The 18,446-nt window shown below is 44.7% G+C and overlaps 2 protein-coding genes across 2 annotated transcripts; both read right to left on the bottom strand.

Annotated features, from left to right (window-relative positions):
- Window positions 1–4,797: 4,797 nt before the first annotated feature.
- Window positions 4,798–7,242, bottom strand: LOC308396240 (uncharacterized protein). Its single transcript, XM_080881402.1, has 4 exons — window positions 6,955–7,242; window positions 6,796–6,857; window positions 6,459–6,646; window positions 4,798–6,329 (listed from the first exon to the last, which is right to left on the bottom strand). The coding sequence occupies exons 2-4, from the start codon at window positions 6,844–6,846 to the stop codon at window positions 6,140–6,142; spliced, it is 429 nt and encodes a 142-aa protein (XP_080737528.1). The 5' UTR covers window positions 6,847–6,857; window positions 6,955–7,242; the 3' UTR covers window positions 4,798–6,139.
- A 988-nt stretch (window positions 7,243–8,230) lies between these two features.
- On the bottom strand, window positions 8,231–11,517 carry LOC308396239 (large ribosomal subunit protein uL4m-like). The gene is made up of 9 exons (XM_080881401.1): window positions 11,331–11,517; window positions 10,986–11,067; window positions 10,627–10,798; window positions 10,481–10,532; window positions 9,949–10,066; window positions 9,608–9,714; window positions 8,924–9,033; window positions 8,736–8,809; window positions 8,231–8,498 (listed from the first exon to the last, which is right to left on the bottom strand). Exons 1-9 carry the CDS (start codon window positions 11,376–11,378, stop codon window positions 8,353–8,355), a joined length of 909 nt encoding a protein of 302 aa, XP_080737527.1. The 5' UTR covers window positions 11,379–11,517; the 3' UTR covers window positions 8,231–8,352.
- Between the last annotated feature and the right edge of the window lie 6,929 nt (window positions 11,518–18,446).

Here is an 18,446-nt window from a genome sequence, read left to right as displayed (position 1 = left end):
CGGTTGGCTCGAGTTGTGATACTTTTCACTTGTGTTACATCATCAATGCATTTGGTGATGTATGAGCTCACTGTGTCTGTGTACTCCTCGATGTCTATGATGTTATTGTAGGTGGCTGCTTCCTTGAATATGTCCCAATCAGTTGACCCAAAGCAGTCTTGAAGAGCAGAGGTGGCCTCCTGTGGCCACACTCTTACCTCTTTCATAACAGGTTTGATGACCTTCACTCTCTGTCTGTATGCTGGCATTAGCATAACAGTGAGGTGATCAGAGGTGCCGATGTGGGGGAGGGGGATGGCTTTGTATGCTCCTTTTTCCTGTGTGTAGACCAAGTCCAATATGTTGTCTCTGTCACGGGTCTGGGTCCGTTGGACCCAGTATGTGGAGTTTCATGTTTTTGTTATTCCATGTTTGAGGTTATTATGTTTTGGTTTTAGTTTGCATCAGGGATTGTTTTCTTGTTCTTGTTGTGTTTATGATGATTATGATGTTTATAATTTGAGTTTCATGTTTAAGGATTTGTTCTCGGTTGTATCTCACATTTAGTTTAGTTCAGGTTCCATGTGTCATTCTGTCTGTCTCTCAGTGTCAGGTCTGCGTCTTGGTGTGGTGTTCTCATTTCCTGTTTTATTGTGAAGGTCTGGGTCTCATGTGAGTGTGTTCAGTTTTACCTCTGTCTCGTCTTGTTGATCATTCCCAGCTGTGTCCACCACCTGTGTGTAATTCCCCTGTGTTTCTCTGGGTGTATTTAAGTCATGTCCTCCGTTATTGTAGTTGCTGGTCCGTCTGTGTATTCCACCCTGCCTCATCTGCGTTTCTACCATGTCTCACCCGTGTGTTCTCCCTGCTGTCCGCCGTTAGTCTCTTCTGGTCGTTCTCGTTAAGGTTTGTGCTCTGTAGTTTAGTTGATCCCAGTATAGTTTAGTTCTAGCTCCATTTGCCGTTTGTATTTACTTTCATGTTCAATAAACCACCTTTACACCTTCACGACTGTCTGCATTTGGATCCTCCTTCATTTCCTCCACACGGCTCACCTCACTCGCTGTGACAGTACGGACCAGCCAGATATGGATCCAGCGGCATTCACCCCACCCACGGAGCTTCGGGACCTCATCACGAACTCCGCTTCAAAAATAATCAACCTGTGGCTAGAGCATGAGGGAGAAGCATTCCTCCACGTTCTGGAAGCCAGACTGCAACAGCTGCTCACGGATTATCCCTGGCTATTGGACTCGCTACACCCACTCGTGCAAGACTTCATCCTTCACGAACTTCACCTACACCCACCAGCCGCTACCGCTTCCCAACCCAGCCGGACGCGGAGGTTTTGCCCGGCCCGCCGGAGGTTTTGCCCGGGAGGAAGCGACGATCGCGCCGTCAGCGCGTCGCCCCACAGCCGGAGATTAGGACTTCGGAACTGCCGGCTGTGGTGAGTGGAAAAGACGCTCCGTCTGTTTCACCAGTTCATATGACTGTTTATACCGGGGCTGTGTTCGTTGAGTCAGCTGCTCAGCCGGTAGCTCGGTTAGCTGCCCAGCAGTCGCTAACTCAGTCAGCCGCTCAATCATCACCTCCATTACAGTCACAGTCAGACCCAGTAGACACCATGTTACAGTCCATAGCCCAGTCAATAGCTCAGTTGGCAAGAGATTCATCAGCCTTATTATCAGTTCAGCCAGCCACTCCACCACCTGTTACTACTTCGCTACCTGTAGCTCAGTTGCCACCAGTTCAGCAGCCTGTCCACTCATTTACCCAGCCTTTATCCTCACAGCCTCATTACAAGCAGGGAACACACTCCACACAAACTTTTGCTGGTTCATTTAAGCTGGCCACCTCAGAGACAGTTGCTCCCTCTAGGGCCTCCCCAGAGGCTGGGTGTCAGTCACCAGCCAACTCTGGACCCCTAGAGGTCAAGACGCCAGCACCAGCAGCCTCACCAGAGAACTCACCAGAACAGTCTCGGCTCTCAGCACCCCCTGAGAGTTCAAGTGAGTTCACCCGTCCGCCTCAGTCCTCTGCTGAGTGTATTGGGGAACACTTTCAGCCCTCTGAGGACTGTATCCCACTGTTGCTGCCTGAGTCTAGCCACTGTGCTGCTCAGTCCCAGCCAGTGTCCACACTGGCAGAGGTCTCCATACCTGCTGCTTCGGAGACTGGTTCCACTGGAGGGCCTGAGGAGCCCGTCCAGTCTCAAGTCATGTTAGCTGGGGGTTCAGGTGAACCCAGCCAGCGTCCTGCCTCGTCGGCTGGAGGGCCTGAGGAGCCCGGCCAGCCTCAAGTGTCGTCTGCTGGGGGTTTAGGAGAACCCAGCCAGCCTCAAGTGTCGTCTTCTGGGGGTTTAGGAGAACCCAGCCAGCCTCAAGTGTCGTCTGCTGGGGGTTTAGGAGAACCCAGCCAGCCTCAAGTGTCGTCTGCTGGGGGTTTAGGAGAACCCAGCCAGCCTCAAGTGTCGGCTGCTGGAGGGCCCGTGGAGCCCGTCCAGCTTCAAGCCACGTCTGCTGGAGGGCCCGAGGAGCCCGTCCAGCTTCAAGCCACGTCTGCTGGAGGGCCCGAGGAGCCCGTCCAGCCTCATGCCACGTCAGCTGGGGGGCCCGAGGGGCCCGTCCAGCCTCATGCCTCGTCAGCTGGAGGGTCCGAGGGGCCCGTTCAGCCACCCGTGTTCGCTGGAGGGTCCGAGGGGCCTGTTCAGCCACCCGTGTTCGCTGGAGGGTCCGAGGGGCCCGTTCAGCCTCCTGTCTCCGCTGGAGGGCCCGAGGAGCCCGTTCAGCCGCCACCTGCAGCCGCCTCGTCATCGGCTGGTCCAACTTCTGCTTCTGCTACGCCTGGTCCGGCCTCTGCTTCAGCTTCGTCTGCGCCTGGTCCGGCCTCTGCTTCAGCTTCAGCTCCGCCTTCGTCTGGTCCAGCCTCCGTGTCTTCATCCACGTCTGGTCCAGCTTCAGCTCCGCCTTCGTCTGGTCCAGCTTCAGCTCCGCCTTCGTCTGGTCCGGCCTCGTCTGGTCCGGCCTCGTCTGGTCCAGCCTCGTCTGGTCCGGCCTCGTCTGGTCCTGTGGTTGCCACGCCGCCGTCAGTGCCAGCTCGACCCGTTCCGCCTCGCCTCTGCCGGCCGTTTTCCGGGCCTCTAAGATGGCATCATGGCCTTCGGGGACGGCCTCCGGAAAGAGTTCGTCGCCGCCGCTGGCATCGCGGCCGTCCTCCGGACCTGCTCAGTGGCCGCCACTACCTTCCAAGAGGTCGGCCTCCTGAACTGTTTGCCTGTCGCCGCCGTTGCCGTGTGCACGGTCGGCCCCCAGAACTGTTTGCCCGTCGCCGCCGTTGCTGTGTGCATGGTCGGCCCCCTGACTGTGTTATGGACTAGTGAACAGTCGTGTTTTGGTTCTGGACTTTCGTGCTCCTGGTTTTTTGTGTTTCGGTGATGATGATTATGATGATGTGAAGTTGAGAGTTGTTTGCTCCGGCGGTTCGGGGTCCCTCCAGACCCCAGTGTTTGCCATCGTAACTTACGAATGTGCATTGGGGTTGCGAAATACCCCATTGTGGGTACACTTTGACCCCATAGTAATCGTGGAGTAGAGAGCATCCCCGGTCCTCGCAAAGGCTGGTTTACACGTAACCCGAGGCCCATAAGGCTAAGCACTCACCTGCGAGGAGCAGGAGAACCGAGGAACAGGAGGCAGGAGGACTAGTGTTGAAATCTCCCAATTCTTTGAATCTTTGGGCTGAAGGAAGGACAATACTCGGTGTATAAATGCTCAATCAACAATCATTTATTTCCATACAATTCAACACAAAGAGCATTTAGAACCATCATGATGGGGAGACATGCATGAAGAGGGTCACAGCAGTCTCAAAATGGTGACGGGTTACTCAGCTTCTTATAGTCTCTGGTGGCCCCCACCTAGTCGTAAAAGCCTAAACATTACATTCTTTCTCTCTTACAGCGCCTAAGTTATGACCTCGGCTCCCTGTCTTTCTGCTCTTCTGAAAGGTGGGGGTATGGAATGTGGTCTATCTCCCCTGTCTTAGACACCAAGTCTCCTGCTTACAACCTTCTTTTTATGATTCAACAATAGAGCATGTCAAGAAAACAGTGTAACACATTCCCAGCAGATCAAGGATACAGAGTGATGCACACTTATCTAATGAACTAATATGTGAATATGTTCTGTTAACTCAAAAGTATAATGAGAACTAAACTACATACAGATCACACGCTCTATATTAAAGGGTATAATATGATCTACAGCAGTATTCTAATTCAACTACTTTGATTACATATATAAGGTAACATATAGTAACAGAATAATCTAATACTAGGATACAGGGGGCGTCCGAGGTCCTCATAGAGGCCAACGCCAACACTGCTCTCTCCAAAGCTAAGCGTCCGACAGCGAGGCACAGGAGAACCGAGGAGAAGGAGGACTAGGAGGCAGGGAGTGTCCGAGGTCCTTACTTAGGCCGGTTTACGCGAACACTGCCAAGAAGGAGACGACGATGATGATGATGATGATGTGAAGTTGAGAGTTGTTTCCTCCGACGTTTCGGGGTCCCTCCAGACCCCAGTGTTTTTCATCCTAACTTACGAATGTGCATTGGGGTTGCGAAATACCCCATCGCCATTACTAAGGGGTCACAGTGTACCCACGGAGTAGAGAGCACCCCCATTCCTCGCGAAGGCCGGTTTACGTGTAACTTGGGGCCCACCCGGCTAAGCGCTTGCCTGCGAGGAGCAGGAGAATGGAGCAGAAGGAGGTAGGAAGGCGGCAGGGAGAGTCTGAGGCCCTCAAGGAGGGCGGTTTACGCGAACTCTGTCCTCTGTAAAGCCAAGCGTCCAACAGCGAGGCCCAGGAGAACTGAGGAGAGGGCCGGTTTACGTGAAGACTACCCTCTGTAAAGCTGAGCGTTTGCAAGCGCAGGGTAGAAGGACCAAGGAGAAGGAGGAAGGAGACGATGATGATGATGATGATGATGATGATGATGATTGTGTGAAGTTGAGAGATGTTTGCTCCGGGAGTTCGGGGTCCCTCGAGACCCCAGTATTTGCCATCGTAACTTACGAATGTGGTGTGGGGTGGCGAAATACCCCATCATGATCACTAAGGGGTCACAGAGTACCCACGGAGCACTGATCTGACTGTTTATTTGGTTAAAACCAAAATGTTAGAAAGTTCATGTTCAGTGAAATCACTGAACAAAGTGAGGAAGCTGATGCACTTTTAAATGTTGTCTTCTTTGGACCACGACAGCTGTAACTAGAGAACGGTCGAGGAATCTGGCTGTTCATTTGAAGCAGCTACTGCAGTTCATGGAAATTGGTACATTTAGCAAAGTGTGATCCATGGTCTGATTTAGATGAGTGAAATCATTGAACAAAGTGAGGAAGCTGATCCACTTTGACATGTCTGTTGTGAAAAGACTTTATTGGATTCCTACATCCTGGTAGGTCTGGATAGCTGCTTGTCCCTTAAAAAATTAAGGGGGATCCCGTTTGGATCTTTAGCCATCAGAATTGTTGTCTGAAGGCCAAGAAAGATGCCTAGAGGATTTACTTTACCATCATGGCCTTGCTATATTGGTCCATTTGATTGACCTTTATTATAATTATGTATTTATTTTATTTTCAGTTGTTACAGATGGGACAGACATGACTGGGGGATAGGACAGGGAGAATGAAAGAAAGAGAAGGAGAGAAAGAAAAACAGAGGAGAGAAGAGATAGTGAGAAACGGGGGAAGAAAGAAAAACACCTGAATCACCTGTCGACAGAAGAAAAAAACAGAAAACAAACAAAAAAGAGCAACATAAGAAATACAACACCATCACACAATAAACTAGCTAACAGTAGATAACAGTAGATACTAAAGGTAGCAGCCAAGAAAGGTGTAGCTTGTGTCTGTGAACACCCGTTTGTACACCTGTGTGGATCAGCGCGCTTGTATTCAAAAAGTTTCTCCATGTAACGATCTGCTAGGGAGTGTGGGGAGCAATAGCCCCGTCCCCCAGTGCATGAAGCAGGTATGGAAGGAGAACTAGGCCCCAGACATCCAGAGGGCCCAGAGTACGAGAACCCAGGGAGGACGGCCAAAGGGGCAACCGTGCCACCCTCCTGAGAAGAGCTGAGGAGAGCCCCAGATGAGGGGTCACCCAGCAGCCACGGAGCAGAAGCCAGAGGGGGTTGCAGTGATGTGCCTGTGGGCTCTGCCGGCAGCCAGCTGTGCCAGAGAGGACCAAGCCCCACGCCCAGAGGCCAGAGGGCCCCCCACCCCCCGGAAGGGGCCCAGCCGGGCCGCAGGCGCCAGGCCTGACTCTCCTTTTTCCTGACTTCTGTGTCTGAAAACAGAGAAGAACATTTCATGATTTGGAGGATATAGCATCAACTGAAATCATTTCCATTAATGGTGAAAAAGAACAGTAAAAGCAGTGTTTGTTTCTTAGACATGAGAGGACAGTCTGTGTCACCTCTTGGCTGAACTGCCTCTGTTAAATCTGACAGCAGTGTACTCAGTAACTTCCTGTTCCTGCATGTGTCTGTGAGGCTGAGCTGCTCTGATGTTGGAGTAGAGAGGATCTGCCTGGTTATTGGAGAAGTGGATGCTGGTATACTGAAGATCATCCTGCTCCTCTGGCTGTCTCTGATCAGGTAAACACTGTATAGGAAAAAAGAAAATCTCAGCTACAAATGTGATCAAATGTATTTCAGTTAAAGAACAACAGCAAAGAAGTATTTGTGAGTCCAACAGGAAGTGTAAAACCAAAATGTTGGTTATTTGTGCAACACTGATGTGACTGTTTTCACCTGTTCTCTGTTGTTGGCTCTGTCTTCAGATTCAGCAGATTCCTTGGACATCCTCTTTTTTTCTGGTTGGGACAATTCATGTAGAACAAAATAATGACATTCATAAACTGTTAAAATCAAAGTTTATCTCACAAACAATAATGTAACAGATCTGCTCACTGAATCCACAGGAAGACAGAAGAATATGACTGGCAGGAGAACAGCAGCAGTTACTCCAGCTGCTTTTAATGTTCCTGTTCCTGTGGAAACAAAGATCAAAATAAAACACTGTGTATATAATGGTATACCATATCGTAAATAAAAAACAAAAAACAAAGACGGTGTGTCCAAACTTTTGACTGGTAGTGTGAATTCATTTGTAAGAAATAAAAATATGCAATGCCCCCAGTGCAATGACCTGCAGCTCTTTATTTCAGATTTTGTCTGAAACAAGAGTTAATTGTTTTATGTCCGTCCTTTAAAGTCTTAACCCTCTGTGGTTGGATCTTACCTTTGGATGTTTACACATTCTGCAAATATTTTCCAAGAACACAATGGGCAGCTGTTTATAGGGGAATGTGGTTTAATGCAGTACAGCTGTTATTATCACATCACAAAAATAACATTCATATAAGAAATAAAATTGTCTTGTGTCAACTGTATATGGTGTTAAATAGGCATATACCAGCGGCCCCCAACGCCTGGGCCACGGACCGGTACTGGTCCGTGAGTCGTTTGGTACTGGGCCCGAGAGTTGAGGCTCGGGAGTGAAATGTATGGTTTTCAGGGTTTTTATCATTAACTCTGTTTCCCTGGGTCTTTACTGGTGTTGTAGTTGTGTGTCTTATTTTGAAAGAACTATTTACGCATTACCACAGCGACCAGTGAGCATTAAGGGGCAGAGAGGAGGATGTTACTCTCAATGTTGTTGGTGCATTTCAGGAGGATGTTGCTAATAAAGTTACACAATTACACAGCAAATTTGCATTTATTATTATATTTACAAAATAACCACAGTTTTTGTCTTGGTCATATCATTTTATTTTGTTGTATTAACCGCGACGCCTTAAAAGCCGGCCTGTGAAAATATTGTCTGACATTAAACTGGTCCGTGGCACAAAAAAGATTGGGGAACGCTGGCCTATACTACTGTACTTTAATGTTGGTCATAAGGGTGGTACTTAAAGAGCCACATATTTTATGAGGTGGTACTCATAGTGAAAAGTTTGAGAACCACCACACAGTTCATGTCTCAAAACATTCCAAACCTGATCAGCTTTAGAGGTTAAACAGTTTACCCCTCGTCTTTGCAGCCTAAACCTCAGAGAGTTTACGTGCCTAACGCCCACATCATGCCAACAGAGAAGAAACGGTCAGCGCTTCGCTGGAAGATCAGGAATGATTTGGCCAGTGGTCTCCTTCTATACAAATTCAGCTAATGATTACACTCTGCATGTTGTTTTTACATACTTTTATTCAACTTTTGTATTTTTTATTATTCGAGTTATGACTCTCTTGTTACAAACAATAAAAGCAAAGATAATATGACTTATGTTAATACATTACAGGTAATCTGTTTTAAGGAAAGTCAGAGTAGGGTAGTTTAAACGGGTAGAGAGGCGTGTAACGCTCATCGTGCCAGAGCAGCTTATCCTCCAGAAACTTAACCGTTTCCAAAGTGAGGACGATGGCTTCATGTTTCAGCATGCTGTGGACATTCAGACCTGAGAGAGAAAATATGACAAACTGTGTGAGTTTTATATAACAGATTTGTTACATATAACATTTAAAACCCTGAGCTTTTTAACAACTGTTTAATTAAACTGGCATGTTAGAGGTCCAAAGACACAGTGCTGCAAAGACTTCAATGCATGAAATATTGTTTGAAAGCGTGAACAGAAATAATACATTTTACCATCAATTAATCTGTTAAAACTGAGTCACACTCAGTGTGAACTCACCGATTGCTGGAATGACGTTCACTGTCTTCAAGTTTGCCGTGGCCTGAAGGATGTTTTCAGAAAAGTCTTCACCTCTGAAAGCAACAACAAAAACGTGAGCACTGAGCAACAGTGGGCGTCCAGTGGTGGATATTCAAACAGATTTGAAAGTTGATCATTTGTACAGAAGTGCTGCTAAAGATACTCACACATCCACTATTAACACAGACTCTCCCCAGTGTCTGTGTCTGATGAGGTCAAGCAGGTACTGAGAGTCTGGTGTGGGGATGTTCAGGGAGTCCACAATGTGAAGATCATCCTGTGTCAGCAAGCAGTTCAAAAGGGGGGAAAGTATTCAGCTGTCAAGAAATATTACGGATACGTAATAATGTAGTTAAAGTCATCATGTATCCTATTCTCACATTTGTTATGTGCTCTAATTATAGTGTCACAGATAAAGAAAGGACTTTCTTTCTTTCTTTTGAACACTTACAAGTTCATCAGTGTCACCAATCTGCTACAAACCAAATACTCTCACGAAATGATATGAGAACATAAAGGGTGAAGAAATTCTCCATTTAAAACAAGTGGATTTATCTCCTCCTCTCTTTAAGCCAACTTTCTTCTAAGTGGCTAACCACTGCAAACAAAGGGTCTGAACAATAGGTGGGTGGGGCTTCTGTATTCACACGTGTGAGATATCTGTACGGGTTATCGCCTCTGTGACATCATAACAACAGCACTTGTGATAAGTGGGTGACAAAAACAGCTGCTTGTGGACACCGTCATATGTCACTGCATGTTTTTACAACTCTTATTACAGATGTTATGAGCCTCTAACATCACTAGCAGCTGCATTTGCTCTTCAGGTGAAACAAAGGGGTTTCTCTTACCTGAGCCATCTTGGAGCTCAGCCCAACTTTGAGTCCTTGCACTCGAACTTTCATGGGTAACATGTAGTAGTAACTGGTGGGACCTCTGGGTCCATGAGACACTCCACCTGAATGAAACACAGAACCAGTCAGACCATACTGGCCTCCAGCATGGGAATCCTTCCAGATCAACCCCACTGAAGGGTGATCATGTTTCTGGGAGTCATGACACAGAGACGAGCACACGCTGGACTATGAAACAAAGATCTTCATTTTCAGTTATATTTGGAAAAAAGGAGGCAAAACAGCAGACATGGAAAAAATGAAAACAGAAGTTTTACAATAAGATCAAAAAGAGACACCTCCTCTCCATATGGGTGATCGGATGCTTCCATGCCGAGCTCGTCCACTTCCTTTCTGTTTCCAGGGTTTCCTGCCTCCACCGCTGACCTCTGACCTGACTTTAGTGTGGGCGTGACTCTGAGATGTGAAGACAGCCATTAGTCTACTTTTCATTTTCTTTATCAGCCGCAATAAAGCTCAAACTTTTCTGCATTTGATCGTCTTCCTCTGTCATATATGCACTGTTACGTATTCCTAATGTGGTCATTTCAGACACAGAGCTCTGTCTGAGCTGAAGTTTCTCCTGCCTGCTGTTCAAAACACATCTTTGCAAGCAACAACCAATCAGAAGAAGTTCTAATTTTACTGTTGTTTACTCTCCACGGATGTGAACTGTAAAAGTATCAAATTAAATTTAAATGTAATAGCATAATCTTAGCTCAATGTAGCAACACATGATGAATAAAATGTTCCTAAGCTTAAAGTGCTTGATTATGTGATATATATTACAAAAAACTCAAATGCAATTGACATTTTTAAATAGTAACTTACAATCCTTTTGTAATTTCTCTGCCATGTTTCAACACTGTGTAGAATATCAAGCCTGAGGAATGACAACAAAGATTAACTTGCACATTTCAGTAGGTGCTGTGAAATGTGTAGAACTGAATGGAAAGTGTCAATAGTAGCTTGGTTACCTCGGAGGAACTGCAAACACATCAGGGTGAAGTTGAGCCACACCCAAAGGTTCGCTGTCCTGTCTCTCCAGAGACTCCACCCAGGTCTGCACAGGGGTCAAGTGAGCAGGAACTGCAGCATCACACTTCCTCAGAGGAGGCAGAGAGGAGTCTGCAGGAGGTGGTGGACGCTCTGCAGGAGGGTATAAAGCAGCAGTCAGTGAGGAAGATTTTCATGTATCCCACCCACAATGATATCAGTGTTATCAGGGAAATCACAATATTTGGTTTTTGGAGGACAAACAATAACACTGAATAAATCTGATTTAAAATCCATTTTCAAACATTACATTTATCTATCAAGTACACAAGCTTCATACTTAATCTGTCAGGATCCACGAGGTTGGTGGGCAGCAGTAAGTTTGGAGGCAGAGCGCTCTCATTAGAGAACGAGGAAGCGAACTGAGGAGTGAGAGGGAGAGAAAAACTTGAGGATGAACAAAAAACACTAAAAACAAAGACAAACGGGTGTTATATTAATCTTATACACACATACTCAGATATAATGCTGCACTATGGACGTTTTTTTCTATATCTAAAGAAATTAAATAACAGCAAAAATGGCTCCAGATTATTATTGCAACCATTTGGACAGAACGCTGTTATCTGCCTTTGGGTGATTTGAGGATACAGAGCGCGGTTGAGGTATGTTTTTCGTCACTCACCCTTTTAGCGACTCCTCTGCCACGAAATATGAAAGAAAATCGAAGCATTTCGGCTATTTTTTGTTTGTTCTACAAGCTTACACTGTTAAACTGCTCTTAAATAATTTGAAAACAACATGGTAAGGGGGATGACAGGCTGCATCAAAGGTCGAGGACGCTTTTCCGTGTGGCGTGCTTGTGGCGCGTCTTGATGACATCACTCAAGTAAAGTGGCACCATCTATTGGTTGGACGCAATGACTGTAGACTGTTTTCTACAGTCATTGGTTGGACGTGGTTAAAGTGACAAAAAGCTTTTTTTTCACCATCCAACTTCAAAACAAAGAAAAACGTTAGACAATAACTGATAATCGATCAACATCTCCAGACAAAACAAACAAGAAAATAATTTAAAAAGACAATACTTCTGTCTTTTTAAATTTTATATATATAGATACACTAAAACGTTTTAGAATACCCCATTTTTTTTCAGCTAATTGAAAATTATGCAGTTTAATGTCTCATAGCACTCTGAAATGAAAGCATAGTACAAATAAAGAATTGGAGTTACAAAAAAGAGAAAGAAATCATGGAATCAATTTATATAGCAAATGTATTCTAAACTTTTGACTCATCAAAGTAGCCACCTTTGGCAAAAATAACAGCTGAACACACCCGTTGCATTCTTTCAACAATAGAAATTAAATATTCTTGAGAGAGTTCTTCCCATATCTGTTGCAGAAGTTTCCATAAACATGCAGCACCTGTAGGTTGCTTTGCTTTCACTCTTCGGTCCAGTTCACCCTAAACTAGCTTGATGGGGTTTAGCTCTGGAGACTGTGCTGGCCACTTCATGGTTTCAAGCTTACCATCTTGTTCTTTTTTCCTGGTGTAGTTCTGGAATAGCTTGGACTTGTATTTTGGGTCATTATCTAGCTGTAGGATGAACCCCTGACCAACTAGGCAGGCCCATACCAAAGGGTATTGCATGGCTCAGCAGAATGCTGTGGTAGTGGTTTTGGTTCATGGGGCCTCTCACTCTGTATAAGTCACTAACCCTGGATCCAGCAAAACAGCTACAGACCATCACACTTCCTCCTCCTGTTTTTTTTTCTTCTTTCTTTTTTCTTTTTGGCCTTTTTCAGCTTTATTTGATAGACACAGTGAAGAAAGAATAGGGAAGCAAGGAAAGAGAGAAGACATGCAGCAAAGGTCCATGGGTCAGATTCAAAACCGGGCCAGCTGCTGTCAGATGCATGGCATGTGGTCTCCCGCTCAACACACTGAGCTAAACCGGCGCCCACTTCGACCTCCACGGTTGAAAGTTGATGCCACACACTGTGGAAGCATCCTCGAAACTGAGACTTGTTTACTACAACCACTATTAAGCTGTGGTTGAGCTTGAGTTTTCCTGTGAGCCATGGAAGCTGTTATTTCTCAGAAACCTCTGATTCAGTTGTGGCTTTGGGTCTGCCAGACCTCTTCCTGTCAGAGTTTGCCCCAGGTTCTGAGTGCTTTTTGATGGTGAAGGAAATTGTACTCACTGACACCTCGACTTTCTTTCTTTCTGTTTTTGTTTTTTGGCTGTAGAGAAGTATTCTGTCGACTCTGTTTTCAAGATAACATTCCACTTGTTCCAAAACAAAATAGGTTTCTTGAAATCATGACAAAGTAGGTTTACCAGGATTCCTGCTCAATTATGCTGTGCGACTGGTTAGAGTTGATCCAGCTTGGCAAGCAGTTCAGTTTACACAATAGCAGGAGAAAAATCACAATAGCAGGAGCTTTTTATTGTAAGGTAAAGATCCAACAGACCCTACATACTGCGCAAAGTAGGAGATAAAGTTAGAAAATATAACTTCAATGTTGGCACTCCTCGCATAGATGTTCAGCCATCTTTGTTTTCATTGTTGTGGGATGAGACAGTCAGTTTCTAAGTAATAGAATCATCTGAGTTATAAACTTCCTGTTTTTCATTGTACTGGGCAGCAATGTTTGTTGGAAGAACTTATGACTGTATGTATTTTTTCAGGAATGGCTTGCATACGAGCCTCCACCAGTAAGTATTTCTCCAGATTTTTTTTCCATTAGTCATTTGTCCTTCGGTATTGACACAGTCAAACTATCTCAACTGGGTTTAGGTCAAGTGACTGTGGAGGCCAGGGCATCTGACGCAGCACTCCATCACTCTCCTTCTTGGTCAAATAGTCCTTAAACACACTTCCAGCCTGAAAGTGTGTTTGGGGTCATTGTGCTGTTGAAAAATAAATGAGTAAGTCTTTTCCCAGATATTTTTTTTCCATTAGTCATTTGTCCTACCAAATGGTTTGTCTTTATTTTCATGATGACATTTCCTTTTGCCTTCATTCTGCTGTCTATCTCTTCCAAAACTGACCTTGTGAACAAGGCACCATGGCAACCATTTCAGGTGACTACATTTTTAGTTAAAAGATCAGAGAGGTATGACGGAGCTAATCCATTTAGAGACCATAACATCTTAAAATCAATTATATAATGTACTGGAAGCCAGTTTAAATGAGCCAAGACTGGGGAAATATGGCCATGTTTATGTGTCCCTGTCAAGAGTCGGGCTGCAGCATCTGAACAAGCTGAAGACGAGAGAGCAGAGCCTAGCTGATACCAAAATAAAGACTATTACAGTAGTCAAGCCTGGATGAAATAAATGCATGGATCACTTTCTCAAACTCAGCAAATGGCAAAATATTCTTAGTTTTTGCAAGGGCCCTGAGCTGGAAGAAGCTTGCTTTTACAGTAGAATTTATTTGTTTCTCAAATGAAAAACTGCCATCAAAGAACAATCCCAGATTTTTTGCAAAGGGAATTCTGGACTTTTCCAGAGGGCCACGGTCACCCTTAAAAATAAACGAGGGTCAGACGGTCCAAATAGTACAATCTCATTTAGATTCAAAACGTTTAATGCAAACCATGGTTTAATGTCATCAAGGCAGTCTAGTAAAACTTTTATAGAGTCTGTAGAATCCTTTTTAAGAGGAAAGTAGATTTGAGAATTATTGGCACAACAGTGGAATGAGATTCTCTATTTTCTGAAAATAGAGCCTAATGGGAGCATGTAAAGGGAAAAAAGCACTAGGCCCATGATAGATCCTTGAGGGACCCCACATGGAAGGGGGTGGATGTGGATGAAGAGCCACCAAAACTGACAGAAAAATTTCTATCAGTTAAATAGGATCTAAACCATTCAAGTGCAGTTATTTTAATACCCACACACTCTCCAGTCTTGATAAGACAATCACATGATCCACTGACTCAAATGCCGCACTGAGATCTAAAAGCACTAAAATGGCAGCATTACCAGAGTCAGAAATTAATAAAAGATTTTAAAGTAAACTTTTAAAGTTTCAATGCTATGTAGCGCTTTGAAACCAGGTGGAAATGTTTCTGAGATGTCATTAATTTCCAGAAAAACCTGGAGCTGAGGGAAGACAATTTTTCCAGGATTTTGGACATGAAGGGGGGTTTAGTGATTAGTCTAAAATTTGAGAGAAGTGTTGTATCAATATTTGTTTTGGGGTTTTTTGAGAAATGGGTGCACTACGGCACGCGTAAGATTAGCTGGGATGGTTCCCATTAGAAAAGAGGTATTAATAATGGTTAAAACATTAGGTCCAATAATGTCAAAGACTTCTTTGTGAAAAGGCGAGAGGGGATAATGTTAAGGTGAAACACAGGAGGCTTAAGATGGGAGACTATTTCAGCCAGAGTACACAGAGAAACAGGCTCAACGTGATCAAACACAACTGAGGAATATGGGGGAACAGAGGGATCGTAAGCTGGAGGAGTGATGTGAGACCTGATAGTAGCAACCTTATCGACAAAAAAAATGTAAAAAGTTTTCACAGGTGGCTGGAGACCCTGGTAAGTGTGTGGTGGGTGGAGGGTTGATTGCAAAATTAGAGGTCTTGAATTAGACACGGGCCCGTAGCTGTTATTAGAGATGATATCTGACAAATAGTTTCTTCTTTTTTACAGGGCTTCCCTTAACATATCAAAGGAAATCTGGAGTTTATCTTTTTTCCATTTTCTTTCAGAGTGACATTGTTTAACCAGGGATCAGGTTTAGGTCTAGCACACTAAGTTTTTTTAAAAGGAGTAACAAATCAAGCACATTTGAACAAGCAGCATTGAACAAAGTGAGCAGATGATCAGCACGTGGCTTAAGGAAGTAATTGTCCGAGGAAGGGGCACCAATATTCTGATAAACAGCAGAGAAATGTCAAGCAGTAGCAGGAGCGATGATGTGGAAATCACGCACAGGCAAAAGAGGTTTAACTGGAGGACATGGTGCCGAAATTTGGATTATAACAGGCATGTGATTAGAAAACTTAAGCTTGCAAATTTGAATGTCACATAGCTGCAGACCACAAGATAAAACTAGATCCAAAGTATGTCCATGCTCATGGGTGAACAAGATTAAAACAGTCAATAAGATTCAGGAAGTCTTTCATAAGAGGCTTTTGGTAGCAGCAAACATGAATATTCAACGCTTCACTGGAAGATCAGGAATGATTTGGCCAGTGGTCTCCTTCTATACAAATTCAGCTGATGATTACACTCTGCATGCTGTTTTTACATACTTTTATTAAACTTTTCAATTTTTTATCATTCAAGTTATTTATTAATGACTTTCTTGTTACAAAAAATAAAAACAAAGAAAATGTGACTCACTTAAGTCAGTTAGTACATTACAGGTCATTTATTTTAAGGAAAGTCAGAGTAGGTTAGTTTAAACGGGTAGAGAGGTGTGTAACGCTCATCGTTCCAGAAACTTAACCGTTTCCAAAGTGAGGACGATGGCTTCATGTTTCAGCATGCTGTGGACATTCAGACCTGAGAGAGAAAATATGACAAACAAACTGTGTGAGTTTTACAGAAGAGATTTGTTACATATAACACTTAAAACCCTGAGCTTTTTAAGAACTATTTAATTAAACTGGCATGTTAGAGGTACATAGACACAGTGCTGCAAAGACATCGATGCATGAAATATTGTTTTAAAGGAGGAACAGAAACAATACATTTTGCCACCAATTAATCTGTTAAAAAGCTGCAGGTGTGAGTACAAGAAAATAATTATTATAATATGATGTGTTAAATTTGTTTAGATCAGAGGAATAAGGAAGGATTGGTCTGTGTTTCAGTTTGGGTTAGCTGTAGGCTTGTGAGTGTGTGTAATTGTTTAGAGGGAAAGGAATTTATTGACACTGGGGGTCTGCTGTCATAAAAGGAGACAGGAAGCTACAGTTGGGGTTGTTGATGCTGATGCTTGTACCTTTAATTAAAGTTCATAATTGCCATAACTTGGAAGAAGGTTTGCAGGAGACTCTCCACATGCTTATCTGTAAATGTAAGACAGCAAGAGGCCAACGGCCCAGTGGATGCAGAGTGGGGGTCTCAGTGTTTGTAATATGTTAACTCTGTTTTCTATGTTGTGTAGAGGAATTTGGTGTAGCTTGGGTGAGATTACTTTTATGACCGTCAGGAAGTCACGTACGCAGAGACACACACACAGTGCTTAAACTGTTACACTCACACATCCACATGCACACTCACTCACGTGCACTCACACATACACACAGGTACGCGCACACATTCACTTACGTGCACTTACATAGACATACGGGTACGCGCGCACACAGGCACTCACGTCCTCGTGCATACACACACAAACACAGAGTTTGCAGCACACCATGGGGGTTTTATGATGGGGTCACTTCTATAAAGCTGGCTGTAACAAACAAAGGAGTGGAAGATAAGATAAGATAAGATAAGATAAGATAACCTTTATTAGTCCCACACGTGGGAAATTTGTTTTGTCACAGCAGGAAGTGGACAGTGCAAAAGTTATGAGGCAAAAATTAGAATACAATAAGAATAAATACAGTACACAACTGTACAGAATAGAATAAAATAAAATACTATATACAGTAGAATAAAATAAAATAAATATACAATAAGATAAAAATAGAATACAAATACAAATACTATATACAACTGAGTAAAAATACAACGATGACAGAAAGGATTATTGCACTTAGTGTTATTGCATATGTATGGATGTGTGTGCTTGATCAGTTAAAGTCTTTATTATGGAGTCTGACAGCAGTGGGGAGGAAAGACCTGCGAAATCTCTCCGTCCCACACCGTGGGTGCCGCAGTCTCCCACTGAAGGAGCTGCTCAGTGCTGTCACAGTCTGCTGCATGGGGTGGGAGATGTTGTCCATCAGGGATGACAGCTTAGCCGCCGTTCTCCTGTCACTCACCACCTCCACTGGGTCCAGAGGGCATCCTAGAACAGAGCTGGCCCTTCGGATCACCCTGTTCAGTCTCTTCCTGTCCCCAGCAGAGATGCTGCCGCCCCAGCAGACCACGCCATAAAAGATAGCAGAAGCCACCACAGAGTCATAGAATTTCTTCAGGAGTGGGCCCTCCACTCCAAACGACCTGAGTCTCCGCAGCAGGTACAGCCTGCTCTGCCCTTTCCTGTAGAGGGCGTCTGAGTTATGAGTCCAGTCCAGTCTATTGTTCAGATGAACACCAAGGTACCTGTAGCTGTCCACAGCCTCAATGTCCATACCTTGGATGTTCAGTGGTTGCAGTGGAGAATGCTTGTGCCTGCGGAAGTCTACCACCAGTTCCTTGGTTTTACTGGCGTTGATCTGGAGGTAGTTCAGCTGGCACCAGTCCACAAAGTCTTGGGTCAGACCTCTGTACTCCTTGTCGTCCCCATCAGTGATGAGGCCGACTATTGCAGAGTCATCAGAGAACTTCTGCTGGAAGCACTGGGTGGAATTGTGGGAGAAGTCTGCAGTGTAGATGGTGAAGAGGAACGGAGCCAGAACCGTTCCCTGTGGGGCCCCCGTACTGCAGACGACCCTGTCCGACACACAGCCCTGAGTCCTCACATACTGTGGTCGGTCGGTGAGGTAGTCCAGGATCCAGGTAGTGAGGTGATGGTCCACTCCAGAGTTCACCAGCTTGTCCTTTAGAACCGAGGGAAGAATAGTGTTGAAGGCACTGGAGAAATCAAAGAACATGATTCTCACAGTGCTTCCAGCGGTCTCCAGGTGAGCGAGGGAACGATGTAGGAGGTGAATGA

The sequence above is a fragment of the Rhamphochromis sp. 'chilingali' genome (assembly GCF_963969265.1).
Source record: "Rhamphochromis sp. 'chilingali' genome assembly, chromosome: 4".
NCBI classification, from domain to species: Eukaryota; Metazoa; Chordata; class Actinopteri; order Cichliformes; family Cichlidae; genus Rhamphochromis; species Rhamphochromis sp. 'chilingali'.
This window is presented reverse-complemented; position numbering and strand designations above follow the sequence as displayed.